Source organism: Cololabis saira, chromosome 20, assembly GCF_033807715.1.
Source record: "Cololabis saira isolate AMF1-May2022 chromosome 20, fColSai1.1, whole genome shotgun sequence".
Taxonomy (NCBI): Eukaryota; Metazoa; Chordata; class Actinopteri; order Beloniformes; family Belonidae; genus Cololabis; species Cololabis saira.
The window spans coordinates 26,097,897-26,118,950 of NC_084606.1; the positions used below are offsets into that span (position 1 = coordinate 26,097,897).

Sequence of the window (21,054 nt, forward strand, 5' to 3'; positions counted from 1 at the left end):
GAGCTGGAAATGAATCACAGCAGAGCCCACATGATGGGTAACAGATATGAATAATAAAAGTCGCTGTGAGACGTACCATACACTAACAATCACCACAATTCCTCAGAGCATCTATTCAGGGATGCAAGACATGTAAATGTAAAGAGATGAAGCGATCGTGGAACGATAACAAAAATCAAGAAACCCCTGGCTGTTTGTGGTGGGGAAGACATTTCTCTGCAAATCAGGGACCCTGATGCAGCCATCTCACTATAAAACCGTTGAAAAACTCCATGAAATGGGCGCTTACAGAAGCAAATCGCAATAGACTGTTAACTTGAATGGTGAAGTTATAATTACTGCTTAAAGTTTGGGATTCTGCTGCTGTCTTGTGTTTTGTAATTACTGACGAACACCACACAGTTAAGGTAAAGATAACTGTTTATCTGGTGCAGGAGCTAGTTAAAGTCTGCAAAAGTCTGCTCACAGCATATTATCTGACCAAACTAAGTCCCACACTGTGACAACTTACGATTAGATTCATCAAATGGATAAAACATGACTAATACTGCAACAAGACTTTAATTCTAATTCTACTTTGCATATAAAATCAAAGAATATAAGACACTTACCGCTCCCAGCATGTTGCTCAGAGCAATGTCACCGTACGCAGAGAGGAAGGCTGCGGGTGGATGAGAAAAGATTTGGGTATTTAACGGACATCCTCAACACTTTCAGTCCAGACAGCAGAAATTACAGGTATCTGCAGCTCATCCTGAACAGTGGCAGTCCTAATAAAAGGCTAATTTTGCCCCCTGCCTGACTGGTCAGTGATAATGTCCACGAAGCTCCAGCTTCAATTTGCGTCTGTCCCCAAGGGTGAGAGCTGGGGCAACTACAGCTACCTCTGAACTCTGAACTGACAAAATGGCAAAATTACAACAAATGAACGAGGCGGGAAACAGTGATCCATCCATCCACCCGTCATCTACACCCACTAGATTCAGCTGGAAGACAGCTGGGACCTGCTGGAGCCGATGCCAGCTGTCCTCGGGGGAAAGACAGCCAGTCCATCACAGGGGGGAAAGACTGAGCATTTCAGTTTTTTGAATAGCCAAAAGGCAATTAAAAAAAGAGCATCAAAATATTGAAAGAGTTAAGTTTAAAAGGAAATCAGAAAATAGGAAATATGCTTAATAAACTTCCTCCTTCAGAGGGCAACCAAGGTTGAATAAATTGATTTGAATTTACCTTCACGTTAATATTTTAGTAGGACAGGTGAGAATAATAAAAGCACATTTTCCTCTCGAGTCATTCATCTCCACACGCTTCACTGTTTATGAGCTGGATTACTTTTTTTGCCACAATGAAAGTGTGTGATTCATGCGTCTGATTGATTTATTGGAGGGAAGCTGATGGTTCATTGAGTGGAGCAGCCATGAGGTTAAGTGACATTTCGATTACTCAAAAGAGTCAAACAAACAGGAAGCTTTTCATCTGACAGCTGTTTGTGGGGCTATCAGCTCCTATAGAGTCTGACAGAAGCCAGAAAATATAGCAAAAGAGATACTTCATGTGTCACTCTCATGGGTTTGTATTCGTTGAAATGTAGTGATGTAAATCATATTTAGCCTTATGCCCCATTTGAATCATAACACCAGCAGGATCTTCATGAAGGTATTTGTGTGTGTATTGTTCGTCACCACAAGCGATGGCAAAGAGGTGTGTTCTCCAGCTGAAGGTGAAGAAGAGTCCTCCAACAACCATGCAGCCCAGAGCGCCGTTGAACCCTGAGAGACCCGAGTACAGCGACTCATGACGTACTGCCATTGATAAACCTGACACACACACACACACACACACACACACACACACACACACACACACACACACACACACACACACACACACACACACACACACACACACACACACACACACACACACACACACACACACGGTGAAAAAGGGGGGGAAAGCATCAGATTACAAGAATAAAAAAAAAAAATAATGAATCACAAGTACTAGCAGATCTGTGAGCAGACAGGAAGATTATCACAAAAGCAACAAGGGGTGGAGATGAGGACATAATTATACCTGCAGTACCAAGCACGTCCATGTGGTGGTGCTATACAAACAGTTGTTAGTTCGGGCTCGGCACAGCACTTAATTTATGTCTAACCTAATATGGACCTTTTTTTAATGTTCATGTCAACACCGAAGAAAAGGACATAACTGCTCCGAATGTGGTGCTTTTATTAACACCTCAAAAAGATTGAGTAAATATTACTTCTTTGAAGTCTGGCCTAACAGTGATGCGAGGATGTATCACAAAGAAAACAACTGCAGATTTGTTTGACCACCAACTTTTCATTCTCTTCTTTACGCTGAAGTGAAAACTAAAAATATTTTTTTTTACTTTTTGTCTTGTCTAGCACAAAGCTGATAGTATAATCAGAATAGCAGACGAGAGGTGGAGCCACTGACAGCCTGGGGGAGAAATGGGACAAACCTGGGAAAACCTCTTGATTTTGTCATTTTTTGAAGAATAATCACATGTATTTTTAGATTCCATGACATCATGCTGTAACATTTTAGTCCTGAGTTTGTCACCCAGCGTCTCCGTGCTCCTCCTGCTGGTTTTCGATGATGCAGCTGGATGAAAAACCACGTCTGTGCCTCACCTCTGACTCACATCCAAACCAGACAAACAGCCAGCTGAAACTGTATGCAGACTGCCAAGGGAGCCCGTTGAGCAAGGTCGATTTCAGAAAGGCCAGAAACACTGGCCTCCCAATTTCTCTCAAGGCCTCCCTGATACCTGCTGGGCCGTCTCTTGACCCTCACGTGGAGGACCATGGCAATAAACTCAACGCAAGAAAGATAGGACAGCGAGTTCACCACATTAGCTCTGAAATAAAACAATTAAGAGATCACTGCAACCATGAGGATGAAAGAATATCTACATTTTAAGAAACCTTAGATGTCACCAAATCAATACTTGATAGATCCTTAGAAAGATATAAAGCACTGTTGGGCTCAACAACGTCAAAAAGGCCTTGAATCTTTTCACTGGTAAAACTGCGTCACAACTGCACTTTAAGAGGAAAACACAGGAGACGGTAAATGTATCATTGTCAAAATCTACTATCACGAGATGCCTTCATGAAGGTAAATACAGACGTGTATCAGACTGATGGGAAGATAAAATATCTGGAGAGCGAAAGAAACAGCTAATGAAAGCACACCACATCAGGTTTTAAACCTGGTGGAGGCAGTGTTATAATGTGAGCACGGATGGCTACAGGCTGGGTGGTACGCACTGTGTACTTTTACCTAGCGATGGATCGATATCTAGATTGATAATCAGGTAGCCTGCTGGTAGAGTAGGCTGGCCACGAAAGGGGACCGAAACCCACTGATGTCAAGACAAGGAAACCCTTCACGATGCATGGAGGTTTCAACCCGTGACCACCACAAGAATCTACACAAAGAGGAAGGAGGGAGGTTTGGAATTGGTGAGCGTCAAAGCCACCATCCAGGATGAACCAAAGATCCATAAATGCCAGAAAATGGCGCCTTATGATGGACTAGTCTGTGAATGTCTCAGCAGTATAAATCCATTTAGGAGGAGGAAGAGCTGAAGGAGGAACCGTCATGGGAAGAAAAGCCAATGGTATTGTAGCACGCTCGTGCCACTTGGGGTCGACCGACAGGAAAGAGGACACGGGTGTTTAGTGAAGAAATTGTGATTCTCAATCTTTATTCACCCAGATCCACACGTGTAACAGTCCACTCAGCAGCTCCTTCTTCCCAGCAGAACCTGTTCAAATAGCCAGGCAGGGTGGAGAGCTCGATTGGGTGGAGAGATCGATTGGGCACAGATGTGCCCAATCAGCCGAACCGGGCGCCACCTGTGTGCTGCTCCCCGGCAGACCACGCCCAATCCTCCACCCAGCCACACACCCCCATCGCCCGACCCAGGCCGGGGACCATCCGGCCTAGCCAACTCCCCCTCGGAGCGGGAGAGGAAGCCAGGGACCCCCATCTGAGCCCCCTGGCCTGAGGCCACCGGGTCCTCCAGGTCGGGCCGACTGGCGAGACAGCTCCGGAGGCTGCCCTCTGGGCCGGGCCGACTGGCGAGACCGTTCGGGGGGGGTCGCCCTCAGGACTGGGCCGAGGGTGGCCTCGGGGCAGATGGAATCCGCAGCGCCGGCCGAGGTGCGCCCAGGACCACCCCCTCCCCGACGCAGCACTGCTCCAGCAGCTGGTCCGCCTCCGGAGCAGTCGCATCCAGGACTGCCTCCGGGACTGCCGCATCCAGGACTGCCTCCGGGACTGCCGTGGCAAACCTCCGGCGTGGCGCCGGCGTGGCGCCGGCGTGGCGCCGGCGTGGCGCTGGCGTGGGTCGTGCTGCAGGTCCCGCCGGCACTGGGGCCACCTCCGGAGCCGGCGCTTGGTGGCCTCCAGGCTCTGCTCTACGGCCTGCCGGCTGCCGCGCCACCAGCACCTCCAGCGCTGGGGTCTGCCGCTCCGCCTGGCCCTGGAGCAGGGCTGCCAGGTCCGTCAGCACCTGCGCCAGCGTCTCGAGGGTCCGTTCCTCCGTCATCCTGTCGGGCCCCACGTTGGGCGCCACTGTAGCACGCTCGTGCCACTTGGGGTCGACCGACAGGAAAGAGGACACGGGGTTTAGTGAAGAAATTGTGATTCTCAAGCTTTATTCACCCAGATCCACACGTGTAACAGTCCACTCGGCAGCTCCTTCCTCCCAGCAGAACCCTGGCTGGTGTGCAGCCACTGCTTAAATAGCCAGGCAGGGTGGAGAGCTTGATTGGGCACAGGTGTGCCCAATCAGCCGAACCAGGCTCCACCTGTGTGCTGCTCCCCGCAGACCACGCCCCATACCTCCACCCTGCCAGGTAGACATTGAGAAGTTGTAATGGGAAATTTTGGTATAACATATACAAATTTTCACAGATCCTGTTTCAAGTGAACATTCCTTGCCGAGGTCATGCACCTTTGACACAGTACGGTTGTCAGGGTGATAGGTATGTTTTGTCTTGTTCTCAGCCAGACTGAGACAATAGATAGGATGGGCGGATGACATCGGGAGGGCATTTCGACTGACTGTTCATCTGATCAGATCGGTATTTTGTGTGACCCTCCATTCAATTGAATGTATATTTATCCTCTTTTCATTATAACTTCAGAAAGACAGCTGAGGTGTCCTGACATTGATTTTTAAACAACAATTTTTGCCACCACAAAGTCCTACCAGTGGCAAGAAAAGGCTGGTCTGAAGGACAGCAGGAAGACATTAATCAGCACAGGAGGACCAGACCTGGAGCACGAGAGCGATGGAGGCCAGGCTCTACCATATAAGACATTTTTAAAACCTATTAAGAACTCTAAAAATGCCTGATCATGCATGCTGACTAAAGATAAATACATTGTGCACCACTCTACATCTTTCCTGTATGAAGTCTACAGGAAGAGCTCATTTTGGAAGCTTTTTTGTAGGTAAATAAACCTCAGGCAGCTCTGTGATTGATTTTCTCATTATGAAGCGATGGGAGCTGCAGTCTAGCAGGCTGGTACTTGTGCAGAATGACCACACCCATGAGCTCCCTGCTCTCTTCTTTTCCCCTCCTGCTCTCTTGGTTATCTTTTCCTTTTTCACACCCACCTTACTTTGCGACCTGTTTCTTATTCCATGCTAGTTTTTATCCTTCTAAGCTCTTCATAAGGTGTGTGCGTTAGGTGTGTTGTTTTGTATACATGCAGGTCACCCTTCTTCAGTAAGATGTTGTCTGTTCTGATACAAATCAGAGTGCTCTTACATCGGATGCAGCACATCTCCTCTTCACCTTCCTGCATCAATTTCACAGCAAGTGGCGGTTCTCTGAATAAAGAGAAGGTTGCAATAAGCAACCAAAAACAAACACACCTTTTTGCTTTCATGCCCCCTAAATGGTTAAAAATAGATAACAATGGTGAGCCTGAAATTAAAAAGATGACAAACTGTCTTTTAATGTGTTTTCTTTGCAGAGAATGAACAGATTTCAGCAGTGTGAAGCAGCCTCCCAGACTGGGGTTGGTACAGCAAAAACAACATTAATCACTGAGCAGGTCAGGTGTTCATAATGCAGAATAAATTATCACTGAGGCCTCAGCGAAGCATGAACACAAAATATAATCATGTAAGGATGAAAATCTCCAGGTAAATATAGTAGGTAAATGCGTTACACTTTGCTCTTCATTCATCTGGTGCCTTTGAGGGGAAAAATAATTTGTGGATGTAGGTAAATGGATTACTCTGCATTTTGACTGTTTGGTTTTTTCACCACTGTAGCCGCATAAGATGAAGAGGGAACCGTTAGAAAAGCTCCATGCACTCGCTTTCTTTCTAAAATACATTAGTTGTACAAGCATTCACTTCTAAATCTCTGGAAGTCCAATCCTTTCGGTGTAAAATCTCTCATTTGGGTGGAGTGGAGAGTGTTTAACTCGGGGCGGGTCTGTGGGTGGGGTCAGTATTTGTGAGGCATTTTGAAAAGCTATTGGTACCATTCTTGAGCTAATTTTCCTTTTCTGATGTTTACGTAGCATAACATTTACGTGATATTAAAAGGTAAAAAGGCTTTTAATTTTAGGATATTTTTTCTTAATCAGTAAACACAAAGTTCTGGCTAACGGTGATCCATACATCATATTTAATTAAAATGATCCTGGACTGAGACAAGTGAAAAAATTGAATTTCATTAGTACGACTAACATTCTGAACAGGCATCTTTTAAAGGGGACCTATTATGAAAAACACGTTTTTTCTTGCTTTAACATATATAAAGTGGTCTCCCCTCAGCCTGCCAACACAGAGAAGGAGGAAAGCAACCAAATTCTGCAGTGTCTGTACAGCCGCCCGGATGAGCCGTCCAGTCTGATGTGGCTTCTACGAGCCGTTCAGATTCTGCTCCTGTCGCGACGTCACGACAGGAGCGATGCATGAAACCACGCCCACAACTAACTTCGCCAACCGGAGCTTCCGCCATTTTTTCGTAGCCGTGTATCGCTTCATCGCGTCATCGTGTCAGGCAGCCAATCAGCACAGAGCCTGATTATCATAGCTGCCCGCCCACTCAGAATCCCGCATAGAGAATGAGGTTAGAAACGGGGAAGATAAAGACATGGCTTAGAAACTGAATTTCTAATTTATTAAGCAAAAACAATCAAAAGCTTGTTTTTAAGACATTCAAGGCCTGTTTAAAATAGGTATTAGATGCCATAATAGGTCCCCTTTAAATATTTTATTTATATAAATACAATATTTCTATCTTCCTAGTCATGCACCAAAAACGGAAGATGTTAAATGAGAAAAACCTTTCCACTCTTTCACATTATGAACGTAAACGTACAGAAATATTTCAACGGTGAACCTCTGATGACATCCCCTCTTGTCTCATTTTCATTTTCTCCCAGTTTTTCTTCTCACTACATTTACAATTTATTTTTCTGGAACATGAATGCAGCCGGGGGTAGAGAGGCTGTGGCCTACATACAGCCCCTGATCTTCTCCTCTGGAAGCCCCTCACCAGAATACTACACACCACTGTGCTGCGAGTGACAGCTCTGAAATATGTCCTTGCAGTCTGCCGGTCCCAGGCAAGCTCCACATTTCTCTCTTCTCTCAGTCTGAGCCACGCTATCGTGTCTCTTTCATGCTCCCTCCCACCCACTCCCACTTAGACAGCTACGTGCTACTAAAATCTCAGATAAGACGTCCAGCTTTGGATGTCAAACGGTTTCAAAAGTCTTTTTCACAACTGCATAACATATTTTCTGCAATTGTATAAGGATTGGGCAGAGATGGCACAATGTGGAAGGCATGTTAAACTGTGTTAGTTTTTCTTTTTATTTTTTAAACTCAGAGTGGACCTAAAGGCTGGATTATGGTTCTGCAACAAATCGACGCCATGCCTAAGCCGCAGGCCACGCCGTGCCTGACGCGCACCTCCCACAAATTGTAACTACGCGTCAAGAGGTCGCAGACCAACGCAGAGAGGGCTGTGATTGGTTTGCTTGGTAGCAACGCATTTCCGGTTTCCGGTTCGTGAAGCAGTCGTGAACTTTCAGCGCTCTTTTATTCGTGTTCGTGTATGTGTGATTTTTTTTGTTTTTGTTTTTTGCATAATAGTTGTCCTTATTTCTTTAATTCACTGTGACCGGAAAAGTCGAATAAACCATTCAGGAAAAGATTGCACCCCCTAGTGGTCATGGGGGGGTATTGCACCACGGCGAAATGGAGTGTTGGAGAAGTCCGAAGGATTCACGACGGCGTCACGGGGACTGCGTGTGCTCTGCGTTGGTGTAGCGCAGAACCATAATCCAGCCTTAATACTCGCCGCTATCGTCAACTAATTGTAAACTTGGGATTCAGCAGAAATGTTGAGTGGATACTCCAGACTTTACGCATGTCAGCGAGTACTTGGTAAGTCAGGATGTATCCCTGCATCATCAGACAGTTAACACGGCGCAGGCTTTTGCCTTTATACAATAGGTGCACAAAAATGGTCATGCTAATGTTTGTGACATCCACTTCCAGGAAGACTAACAACGGTCTTGAATGCTTCTCACTTTGAAAAATGTCTTTTTCAGTGTGGATTTGTTTTGAAAATGGTCTCAGAACCATTTCTGGATTCATTTGCAGCAGGAATTGCTTTTCTAAAATTGTTTCTTACGTCTTTCCCTCTTGGCATTGTGTTAACACACACCTGGGCTCCTGGCCAGTGGACTGCCAAAACATCTACTTTTCAAGGGCCGATGGTTAGCAGATCATGGTTCCTACATAAACAACTACAACGGCAAAACCTTTTGAAACACAGATGGGGGTACTTCGTATTGCCCACATTAGTTTATTTTATTTTTTCAGGTATATGTTTTGATAAATAAGTAATGTGACAAGTGAAAAATGGCATCCATCCAAGGTTACAGTTGCCTAATATTAAACTCCACTATGATCAGATGATTTTTACTATGTTTTTAAATCTCACACACGAACACACAAAATAATGAAACATTTGCATTTGACCGTACACTTGGATAATTGGCTGTGACAGTGTTTGGTGAACAGGTATCTGTATTCATCAGGTATAGATGAGAGTAACGACAGTAATTACATCACGCACTCAAGGACGAACAAACTCTCACCTTCTCTTTCCTGAAATGACGCCTGTACATCTTCAGACTCAGCATTTTGTTGACACTGAAGGATAATGAATTCAGAGCAGAATGATGCAAAGACGGCCAAAGTTGAAAGAGTATTAAAGATTAATATTTTTTTACACAGATGTACAAAAGGAAAGTGTGAAACAGAGGAAGAATGACTAAGCCAGCAGCATGCTGTGTCTGAAGTGTTAAAGACAATGATGTCAAACCAAATACAGACAAACACACAATTTTCAGATCTTTTGATGATCTTTTCTCTTTTGTTGCTTGTCCTCTGTCACTGCTTTTCTTTGTTTTCTCTCCTCAGTGCATTCCGTATTCCTTTGGTCTAATCTCTTGATCCATTCCTCCTGCTCTTTGACAATTTCCTCTCTGTCTCTTGACACTGATCCTTCTTTCCTCTTCTTGTTCTCTGTCAAGCAGAATTAACTTCTGAATCGGGCCTTCTAGCACCGATTCACAGCTTCATCTTCTCCGCGCGTGCACGAGGATGCGTTCACCAGCAAACAAAACGTTTCCTGATCAAGTTCAAGGATAGGGACAAAAATTGTTCCTTACATTATTTCAAATCAAAAACTGTGCCAAACAACAGAGAAGTAACTCCACGTTCAACATTTTATATATTCCATTTACTAAAAAAAGAGCTGATAAAGTATGTGATGGTCTGTTAGCGCTGGACGTCGTCTGTTAGCGTTGAGCCATTACAAATGTGAAATGCAGAATTGGCCTAGCAGAAGACGAGCACTCTGAGCCTGTTTGTACCCGTAACACATTTAATAAAAACAGAACGTTCTCGATACGCTGTTGTATTTGGGCTCTAGATCTCCTACCAGGGATATATATATAGAAATATTGTGAAGAAACTGTCACATATAGAGAGCACCTATTAGAGACGACAGTAAAACCAACTACCAAAGACCGGCAATCCTAATTATTTTCCTCCTTGATACAAAAAGTTAGTCAGGTTGGTGCTGTTCTGGACATCGCAGGGGGCTCACTCCGATTGTAACCATATATGAAATTTACAGATTAACATAAAGCAGCTCATCTAGCAGTGTTAATAAAATCATCCCAGGACACGCCCTGTTATTTTGGACTGGTTAGGTTTAGGCAGGTCATGGTCATGCTTAATAACCTTCCTCCTTCAGAGGGCAACCAAGGTTAAATAAATTGATTTGAATTTACCTTCACGTTAATATTTTAGTAGGACAGGTAAGAATAATAAAAGCACATTTTCCTCTCGAGTCATTCATCTCCACACGCCTCACTGTTTATGAGCTGGATTACTTTTTTTGCCACAATGAAAGTGTGTGATTCATGCGTCTGATTGATTTATCGGAGGGAAGCTGACGGTTCATTGAGTAGAGCAGCCATGAGGTTAAGTGACACTTCGATTACTCAAAAGAGTCAAACAAACTGGAAGCTTTTCATCTGACAGCTGTTTGTGGGGCTATCAGCTCCTGTAGAGTCTGACAGAAGCCAGCAATTTACAGAAAATATAGCAAAAGGGATAGTTCATGTGTCACTCTCATGGGTTTGTATTCGTTGAAATGTAGTTAGGTTTAGGCAGGTCATGGTCTCAGGTTTCTGTTGGGTTTTGGGTATCTTTTCTTGCATTTCACTTGGTTCTTTAGGTTTGGTCTTGAGTTTGACTTGTTTCCTGTTTCATACTGACAGCCTGTGTCCTTCTGTGTTTAGTTCTTGTTTGACTCCTTTAGATTTTCATGATTTTCATGATCCTTGTTTTTTTTGTGTGCACCTGTGTCTCCTCGGCCCCTGCAAGTATTTATTGTCTAGTCTGTCCCTTCCTCCCTGCCGGTCTGTCTGTATGCCTTCATCTTTTGGGTTTTCTTTGTTTTCCGTTGGACGCCTTTTTGTATTTATGTTTGGTATTCCTGCCTGAGCAGGACTTTTCTGCTGTTTTTTGGTCTTCTCCAAACCTGACATTATGACAACTCAATGCTTTGTTGGTGTCAGAAAAATAAGTTTTGGGTTCAAAAATGATTTACTGCTTAAATGTGACCAAACTGTGACAAAACAAAATAAAGCAAGTCCAATGCATGACATTATCTAAGGTGTTCAGACCTTGCTTATGCAGTAACCACCACCTCCAACATCCACATGTTATTTTGAGCCTTCTGGCACTAATTGGTATTTAATTGCTGGGAGAGATAAACTATATCAGACTTTAAAAACACGAAAGCTTTATTTAAAGCCGGTTCAGTTTCTGATGATTTGCTGCAGCAGAAAGGAGTTCAACGCAGTTCCAACACCCCAAAGTAAAATCTTGAACCAAACAGAAAATTCAGTTCAGCTGTATTCATATAGCTCCTATTACAATACAAGTTGTCTCTGGGTACTTTTCAGAGACCTCCGAGCAATTAACACATGAATGGCAAGAGAAAGAGGGAAAATACATTTTAGATTTTGATGAAAACAGAACCATCACAGGTTTGGCTCCACCAGGGTTATCTGACAAAAACAATAGCATGACCCACTTCTTGTATATCAATAATGCCATGGGATTTTATTAAAAAACACTGAGCATACACCGTAGAAAACATGATAAAACAAAAAATACGAACCAGGAAAGAGGGAAAAAATAATTAAGAAGAGAGGATGTACATCAGCAGATGCCGTGGCATTTAGCTCTCTAACATTTTACAGCATGTGCCAACACAGTCTCATTAGAGTCACTTCTCTTTGATTACTTACTTGTCACTGTTGCTCTTTATGCAGCAGCATGCGTGTGCATATGTGTGTGTGTAACCTGCCACTGCCTGCAGCACTGTGTGCACTGGTTTGTGCATGTCTATAAGCCCACTCCCACTCTCCTTTTTTTTTTTTTTTTTTTTCCCGGTGTGACTCATCACCTTCAACAAATATGTGCATGCTCACAAACACCACAGTATTTGAAATCATTGTGTTGAATTTTTAGCAGCAGATGACGGCAGGACTTGCATCATTTGTTGCTCTTCCTCCATGAATAAATGATAGATAAATTTAAAAGGCCTGTCTTTGCTTTGTTGCAGTGACATCAGCGCGAAGGCTATTTTTTTACGTGTTTCTGCCTCTGATGTTGTAATTCATAGGATTGCTGTTGATGGTCTGTGTTACTACCAGAGTGCCCCATACAACTTAAGTGACTTTAACCTTGTTAAACATATTTTGATCTAAGATTTACCATCAGCTGGCTAAGCCTGCAGTGCATTTATCTAATGTCCTTATTGGTGGAATTTTAGTGCATGACGGTCAGCACTTCATCAAGATTCATCTTTTTTCAATAGCTTCAATAAGAAAGGATAACTGGGAACCATTGTCACTAAATTACAGAGCTATATTCACATATGTAAATTTAAACTCTATAAATAAGCATGATATGAAGCTCATCCAGAGACGTCATCAACGTCTCTGGGCTCGGAGACGTCTGGGATGGACCATCACAGTGGACATGTGCTTTGTGTAGGGACGGATTAATAGTCCTGATCTTTTTTTTTTTTTTAGGAAGAAACAGATGCCGTGTGAACGGGACCAAAGATGAAAAGTACCACCAGACCTTTGGAAAAGCTCATGTGCACTTCCATGATGGCAGCAGCAATGAGAAGAAGCACTTTGAGGTTTATTAGTACCGTATGCCGCCAACAAGACCAGTAACGGGCAAGCATTTTTTTCTAACAAAACAATGCAAAAACATTTTCTGCACAGCAATGAGGAATGCTCAGACAATGACTCTCTACTGTTGCACAGCTTAAGACCATGCTTGCAGGAAAAAATGGGGAAAAAAAGAACAGATCTCCAATCTGTTTGGTATACGCGGTGCAAGGAATGGCGGCATTACCAGATGCAGAGAGAGCTGCAGTCCTAATCTATTATGTTTTTTTATGTGCAGCCCTGAAATGCAAACAGCAATGTATATTGACAAATGAGGTGAAGATGAGAAGAAACAATAGATCTGTTCGGGATTCCACATCCCTCCCACTCCTCCCACAAAGAGATTCAGACTAACCAGCCAGCGTTCCGACCGCTGATCCCAGCAGAGCGTGGACGGCCAGCAGGGGTGAGTAGAGAACGACGGCTCCCAGAATGAGAAGGGCGGGCCCGAGTGCTCCGCAGGCAAAGATCTGGCCCACACCAAGAGGGATGCCTCGCAGAACCTGTGCAAAGACCGAAAGATGGAGACGACTTTTGTTTTCTCTGTGCCATGAAGTGACAATTCCTGCAGCAATTTGTGTTCTGAGGGTCAATTTTAAGAGCTTAACAATCTTCACAAAATGTCTTTTGACTTTCTCTGCATCTTAAATCAACTTTTTTTCCTTCCTCTTCTGTTGAAAGAATTATTCTTGCACACACAGTCAGAATTGAGGAGTTTCCATGGCGACAGGATGGGTGCACCTGATATTTACAAGTCATAAATGCTCTTTAATGACATCGCTGCCTCACGCGTTATGTGCCTCTGTGCGCCTGTTCACGTGTGTTTGTGTAAGATTAACCACGCTGTCATGGTCGTGAAGCCGTTCTGCAGCTGAAGACATTAAATATACATAGGACAGATGTCATCCCCATCTCTGGAGAGACTGGAGGAGAGATGGGAGGATGGGTGGCACAAAAGGATGAAGGAGAGCCACGAGAGAGTAGAGGAGGATGAAACAGGAAAACAAACAAGGAGCGAATGGAGAAGAGAGGTGAACGTTTCTTCACTGGGACCAAAATAGAAATATGTGACTCCATGCCAACCTTGGAATGTGGTCTTATTGTTGCAAAGGAAAGCAGCACAGAAAAGGTGACGGTGATCAAGAGGGATGTGAGGAAAGAGATTAGATAGTTAGAAAACAGGGAGTGGCTTATTGTTTTTACAGCAGAGAAGAGAAGTAGAAGCAGGGGGATTAAAAACAAAGATTTATATGTTTCAGCTCACACAAACAAAAGATCACCGTGAGCTGATATAAAATGGACAAGACCTACAAAGTGAGAGCATATCTATAAAGGGTAACAGGAATGAAATGACTAGGTGCTGGAGAGACTCCGAAAGAGAGAAATGTGAGCTGGAAACTTGTGGGAAGTAATTTACTGCAAGGAACACACTGTGCTGCAGGGTGGGATGCTTGGTAATAAGATCATGTGTAAATCTTCATTCTGGACACCTAACGGCGCTGGGAGGGTTTAGTCAGTGTGGCCAATCTAAAATCACAGTCAGTCTGTAGATCATCTTGTACATAAATACCCACAAGGCAGTGTGCCCAATAACTAACAGCTTCTGTCTGTTTCATAAAAAATAGATCGCTTTACAGGTCAACTTAGGTGACATCCCTGCCTTAAGTGCCCTGCAACAACAACAAAGCATCGTCTCCCAAACCTGATAGCTGTGAAATGGTATTATTCTACAAAATTGTGGAGTTTTATTTCGTTTTTCTGCTTGTCAATGACACTATTCATATATAATTTAGAGTATAATTATGGTGTGAATTTGGTATGTCTGCAAAATATACTGACAACACTGATTCTGAGAGCTGCTGAAGGGAAAAATGAAAACAGTTTTCTGCTGAATGGATGACTTTTGGTTGTAAACCACGTGGCATAAACATGACCTAGTCGAAGCAGACGGATGACGCTCTGAACAAGTTTTGGCAGGTTATTTATATATATATATATATATATATATATATATATATATATATATATATATAGTATACCATCTACTACACGGGAAAATGCGAGGTTATGAAATCAGATATGACGTGACTAATCTGGGCTGAGTGAGTGGAGCTGACCCGGACCAAAGCGCAGGACTGCTCCTCCAGTCGGTTCGTTGCACCTGCACCTTTTACCAAGTGAACTCGTCCTTGTAGTTTATCCCCAGTTTTTCTCTGATAACAACATCAAAACTGAGTGGCAGCACACAGCAGCTGTTCTTGTCAAAACAAAACAAAAAAAGAGCAAAAATAAACACAACCAGATGAGTTTCCTTCTGTTGATCCTCAGAAAACCCTCAGTAACTTCACAAAACAGACATGTTGGCTGCATCACTGTCAATAGTAACTTGCCATATGACTTGGGTTTAGTTGCTACCAAGTCCAAATTTGCAGCGACTTTGTTTGGAAATGGACCGTTCCAGAGATGCTGAATCTTCGACCCACTGAGCACCAGCTGTCAAGCTCCAAGATGACAGTGAAAATTCAGTGATTCCTGAACCACTGAACCACCAGCTGGCCTGTGAGATCGAATACCAAGTGCAGCAGACGGTGAGAGTCTGGATTATTGTCTGCAGAGAACCGACTCGGGGAAGGTGCCTTTTACTGTATGTGAGTGCATTAGCAGACGAACACTGTTTATGGTCTTTACAAGATACTGTACACCAGCAGACACCAGGACTTTTAATGTAAACAGATGTCGCTTTCTTCTCATCCCAAATTCAGGATCTCTGAATTAAAACTCAATAAATGATTGGCAACACCTTGACTTGTGCAGAGGAGCTGCATCAGGAAATGTAATCACAGAGACAGCTTGAGCTGAATATCATTATCAAACAGGAGCTCCACCAGTGACTGTTGCTTAGTAACTGGTGAGTCAGAGCTGAATTATCGATGCATATTGTGGTCTTATCAGTGACTTGTGAGCTTCTGGAGGGCAGTCTGCATCATGACAGCCACACCCAGGTCTGGCCTCAGTTTCAGTTGTCTTTGGTCCTTTTGTGATCTTTTTCATTACATATTCTGGCCACTAGTGAGCTGCCTCAGCTTGATATCACTGTTTATGTGGTGGCATATGGCCTGCTGTAATACTGCTCGAGCAAAATTTAAAAGCCTAATCGCAAAAAAAAACAAAAACATTGGAAAACAGTGTGAGATGGGCGTATGGTTGCCATAATGCAGCAGCATGTATGCAACCTTTAGAATAGGATCAATAAACATTTATAGTAAACCTTATCTCACAATAATAGCTTTCAGGTTTTAGTTTGAGTAGCATGACTGGATTTTTTTGCTATATATAGCAAGAAACTGCATCATACTTTGCAGATATTTGTGGAAATGTTGCAGGGAGAGAGCTGGATAGACAAATCATCAATTCAGATAATCTCATCTCCTTAGCATTCACCCATCTGGGGTTTTTTGGGGGGGGGTGAGAATATTAGTTGGTCTGCGGAGAAACCGGACTCAGGGCACCATTGAACTGCCTCGAGAGTACTTTTCATTGGGCGAAAGCAGACGATGCAGAGGTTCCTGATCTGCCTTTGATGGCCTCAATGAGCATAAACGCCACACTGATAAAATTCTCACAGTGATTTATTTCACTACGCGTAACCACATCCACGGAGCATTAAGCACAAGCTATCTGTTATTCGATCGACCCAGTGGGCAAACGTCTTCAGTGAGACCACATACTTCGTACAGTAAAATCATTAGGGATAGATCAACACTTCCCAGGAAAAGTTTGAAGAAAGACTCAAAATTATAACCTTCATAACGGAAGATTCATTGTGTAATTCATCAATAAGTTGACTGACTGAACATAGATCACTTTTCATGGAGGATAATCAGACATCTGTGAGCTTCTGAAACCTGGAGTGGACTGTGACAAAACTACCATATAACTTGTCTCGGCACGATGATAGGACATTAGGTTGATAGAGAACAAGGCAGCAATTCATTTTAATTTCCATCTTCTTTTCACGGTCAGGTTCCTTTGCCAGCATAATCTCTTCTCAATTTAAAGGTCAAACAGTATCTACATCTCCAACCTTCTTCAACCTCGCGCTGCAGCTGATTGTCACTCCAGTTACTGAGGTTTTCAACCGTCACAGTCCTGTGTTTTGCGATTTCAGGTTGGTCTGATTCTTTTGTTTCAACGTTTTTTTCATGCTTCTTTGCTGTTGGGCTCCATTTTTGCATGTTAAAAATAAAATATTGGACTATTTTGGCTTTTCTTTGTGATCGACAGCAGCTCTGTCTCATTAATCTTCAGTGTCCGTCTGCGCGTCTGTGTGTCGATACACTCACGCTATCGGTTTCCTTTTTCAGTGCCAACTACACCAAACACTGCTTTAAACCATGTAGATGCAAATTTGAACAGTTTCACCTTATTTTGACCAATATTTGAACCCCAAGTCCTCACCTTTACTGCAATGAGCTCTGTGCCATTGGGCTCCAGCATCCCTGGTGGTGTAGCCAGATGATGAGGAAAATAGGGGTTGTCTGGACCGGTACAAAAGAGGTAAAGGACGATGACGATGTTGAAGGGAAACACGGCAGCTGGCAAGTCCCAGCGGTGCAACAATGTTGAAATCCCACTGAAGAGGAATACACTGAATAAAGGAAAGGGAATGAATGGATACCAAGAATATTCAATCAAACAGTACTTCACAGACATTGCATACAAATGACAATATTAATTTCACATACTGAATGCAAAGCTGATTACTCTCATTTGTTGCTAGTAAACTGGACACAATTATAGGCTGTGCTCACCATCATTGACATCAGAGGGCCTCCATAATGAACTACTAAAATAATGTATTTATTCTGATGTAATTTGGTTGGACATGATTTCCCATGGAGCAGTGAGGTTCATCACAATCCTTACTCACCGCTGTATGTTGGATGCTCAGGTCAGGCACCTGCTTTGTCTTCCCGCAGACTTAGACTAAGACTTATGAAGCTATTCTTGGTGTTTTCCCATCCTACTTACAAACATACATGGTTCAAATGATATCCAGATCTTACTGTATTTTCTTCCAAGGCTGAACCAAGATGGGAAAGAAGGGATTTATTTAAATACGGCGCTCCATATACTCTAAATCAGCTCCAAACCTTGAATCTGAATCTTAAAGATTTGGTCTCATTATTGGTCTCATTATTAGAAGTCAAACATATTTTGAATGTAGATGCAGTGTTAACTAGTTTAAACCTGGCCAGTCATCCATCCTTAGTCTTGTTCTGCTGAATACCAAGGTTTGGTCTGGTTCAGGTGGATTTGAAAGAAACCGCCTCTGTCATTGAATAGGCATACAACCAATCAGAGACAAAGCATGTGGTGCAGGTGTTTTTAGCAATTCTGCAGCCATTTTGGTTGTTTTGAGTGGTGGCTTATGGACACTCCTGTATGAATCCTCTTATAAGTAGGGGGTAGGTGGCTCAGTTGGTAGAGCGTCAGTGGTTCGAACACTAGTTCCTCCTGTGTCCACCAAAGTGTCCTTGGGCAAGACACTGAATCCCCCACCAGCGCTGTTGTGTGGCAGCTCCGCCGACAACCGGTGTGTGAATGTGTGCATGTGTGGGTGAATGTCTACCGTATAAAGTGCTTTGGGGCTGTAAGAGTACAGCTGGAAAGCGCTATATAAGTGTAAGCCATTTACCATTTACCATTTATAAAGCATGTTCTGTTGTGATTGGCTCGGTACATTCTGTACTGCTGGAAATGACCATGAATGGTTTGTTTTGGAGGTACCAGAACCATCTCACAAAGGGGGATGGGTATGGCTGGCCAGGTTACGCTAACCTTGTTTACAACGACTCGTGAAGAGTTAAGTTCTGCCTACCGCCTTATGCATCATTTTTTAAGCCTTTTATGCTAACAGTCTTTCATGAATTTTTGAGGTTTTTTGGTCCATGTGCAAACATTTACTTGTATTACAGCTAAGTGAGTTATGCATCTGTTGTTGCTTTTATCAACGACCTTTTAGGCCAGCGCAGCCTTGAATAAGAGGTTTTAAAACAAGTTTTAAACACTGATTGTTCAATAGTCACTGGCTATTTGACTAAATTTGATCAGGAATTCCTTATTATGTGATGGTTTGTCAACATAATGAAAATGTTGTGACCTGTATTGTAAAGAGCTGTTGCAATCGTTTTGATATTTACATGTAACATAAGACTTTAAGGTATATACAGAATCTACTGCAGATTTAATCTGTGAAAAATACTTCAAATATTTTTCTCAAATGTATATATATAAAATGTATACTTTATTTACAAGAAGTGACTGTCTACATACAGAACTTAAGCTGGTGTGTAATCATGGAGGTTAAAAACAGAGGTGGCAAATCCGGCTTCAGAAAGTAAAAGTCCTGCCATATATTTGTTCTGTCCATTCACTAAAACCAGGTGAGTTCACTAATTAGCTCATCTACCTGGCTGAAGAGCTGTGCTGATTAGAATCAGCTGGTTGAGTGAATGGACAGAACAAATACATGGTAGGACTTTTACTTTCTGAAGCCGGATTTGCCACCTCTGGTTAAAAATATACATTGTGAAACAGTTCACATTTGTTAATTTTCTACAAAAAGATGCTTATTTTCTGTGGACTATATGATCATTAACTCTCCAATGGTGGCAGGTGAGTAACCTTACCATGTAGCCGACCCCAGGCAGACGGGCAGCAGCAGCCACCAGTACCAGTTTCCAGCTGAACTGAACACTCCCATCAGCAGAGACACCAACATGCCGTTAAAACCGTGAAGACCTCCCGCCACATCAGCACTACACACAAACACACAGACGGACTCACACGTCAGGGACAGACGGGCATCTGTAATCGTCTGATAAACTTAATTAGCAAAGTCATAAAATAATAGTCATAAAAGAATAACCATGATGGTCATTAATGTACCTTTTTATGGATTATGATGAAACAAAGTGTTCAGTTTTAATGAGCAGAAAGTCCAGAGTGAGAGGAAGTTTGACACAATAAGAGTTCTAGGTCAGTAGGAATCAGGGCCGGATTTAGCGAGGCCCACTAGGGTGGGCAGACTGAAATGTAGGGTGGGCGAGGGTGAAAAAATTTTGGGGGGTCAAACCCCCGAAATGCATTGAAAACTATGCTATCATCATATCAGTTCATCTACTGTATCTTCTCCACAGTATGCTAACCCAATTGCCCTTCCTGACACTTCCCTCTGCATTTACCCGGGCTTGGGACCGGTGTTCTGCCAATCCTTGCTACCTGCCGAGAAATGCTACTTGTGGTTCTGCGCATGCGCACAGTAGATTTTCAAAGTTTGATTGCCCCGCCAATCATTTCTTGCACGATGTAAAATGGATAATATGGGATGTTGAGTATTTGATCCTTCAAAATACACTACCCATGGCATGAATTGCATTACACTTTGTGAACATTATACGATAAAGAGAAAAAAAAACAATTATATCGCTTTATTTGATATTCATTCAGTCATTCACCTTTATTTAACCAGGCAGGTCATTAAGAACATTCTTATTTACAATGACGACCTGGCAAGAGACAAGGACCACTTGGGGGAAAGGAAGTGGTTTAGGGAGTAAAACACAGTAAAATTGTAGCTCTGCAAAGGTAGAAAACCATTAGGTAGCATTTTTTGGCAAAGCAGCAAAAAATGGCAGAACAGCGGCACAAACAGGACACTGGCTTGTGCCCTGTTGAGGCTGCATTTATTTAATGTTTTTTTCTTTTTCTTTTTTTATCAATCAATCGTACCCTACGGCGTAGGCTCTGCGTTGATTTAAAAGGTCCCGCGGCAGGCTGGTGGCTCCAGAGCCTGAAAGGACCGCAGCACACCGCCACCCGCACCGGCGCTCTCCGCCCTCGCCTTCACCGCTCTGAGTTGGTGTAACGCGGAACCATAAATCAATCAGCCTTACGGCGTAGGGCACGCGGCGACGCGCAAGAACGGTGCGCGTCGCCGCGTACCGTACGCCATAGGCTCTGCGTTGGTGTAACGCGGAACCATAAATCAGCCTTCAGTGTGTGCTCTGTGTGCTGTTCTGAACACGTCTCACGTCTCCGAGACACAACCTTTGCGGTATGCGTTCATTGTTCTGTCTAAAAATGATGCGCAATGCCCACCCAATCAGAAACGGTACAGATATTTTGTGATATTTTTTT

General features: G+C 43.3%; 1 protein-coding gene across 1 annotated transcript in view; it reads right to left on the bottom strand.

Annotated features, from left to right (window-relative positions):
• Positions 1 to 21,054, bottom strand: part of si:dkey-183c6.7 (urea transporter 1) — a 28,282-nt gene that overhangs the window by 925 nt on the left and 6,303 nt on the right. The window contains exons 3-7 of the mRNA XM_061710066.1: positions 19,545 to 19,673; positions 17,311 to 17,500; positions 13,208 to 13,355; positions 1,683 to 1,817; positions 612 to 661 (exon numbers count right to left, since the gene is read on the bottom strand). Of these exons, the coding sequence (XP_061566050.1) occupies positions 612 to 661; positions 1,683 to 1,817; positions 13,208 to 13,355; positions 17,311 to 17,500; positions 19,545 to 19,673 (652 nt within the window). The remainder of the gene's footprint in view (positions 1 to 611; positions 662 to 1,682; positions 1,818 to 13,207; positions 13,356 to 17,310; positions 17,501 to 19,544; positions 19,674 to 21,054) is intronic.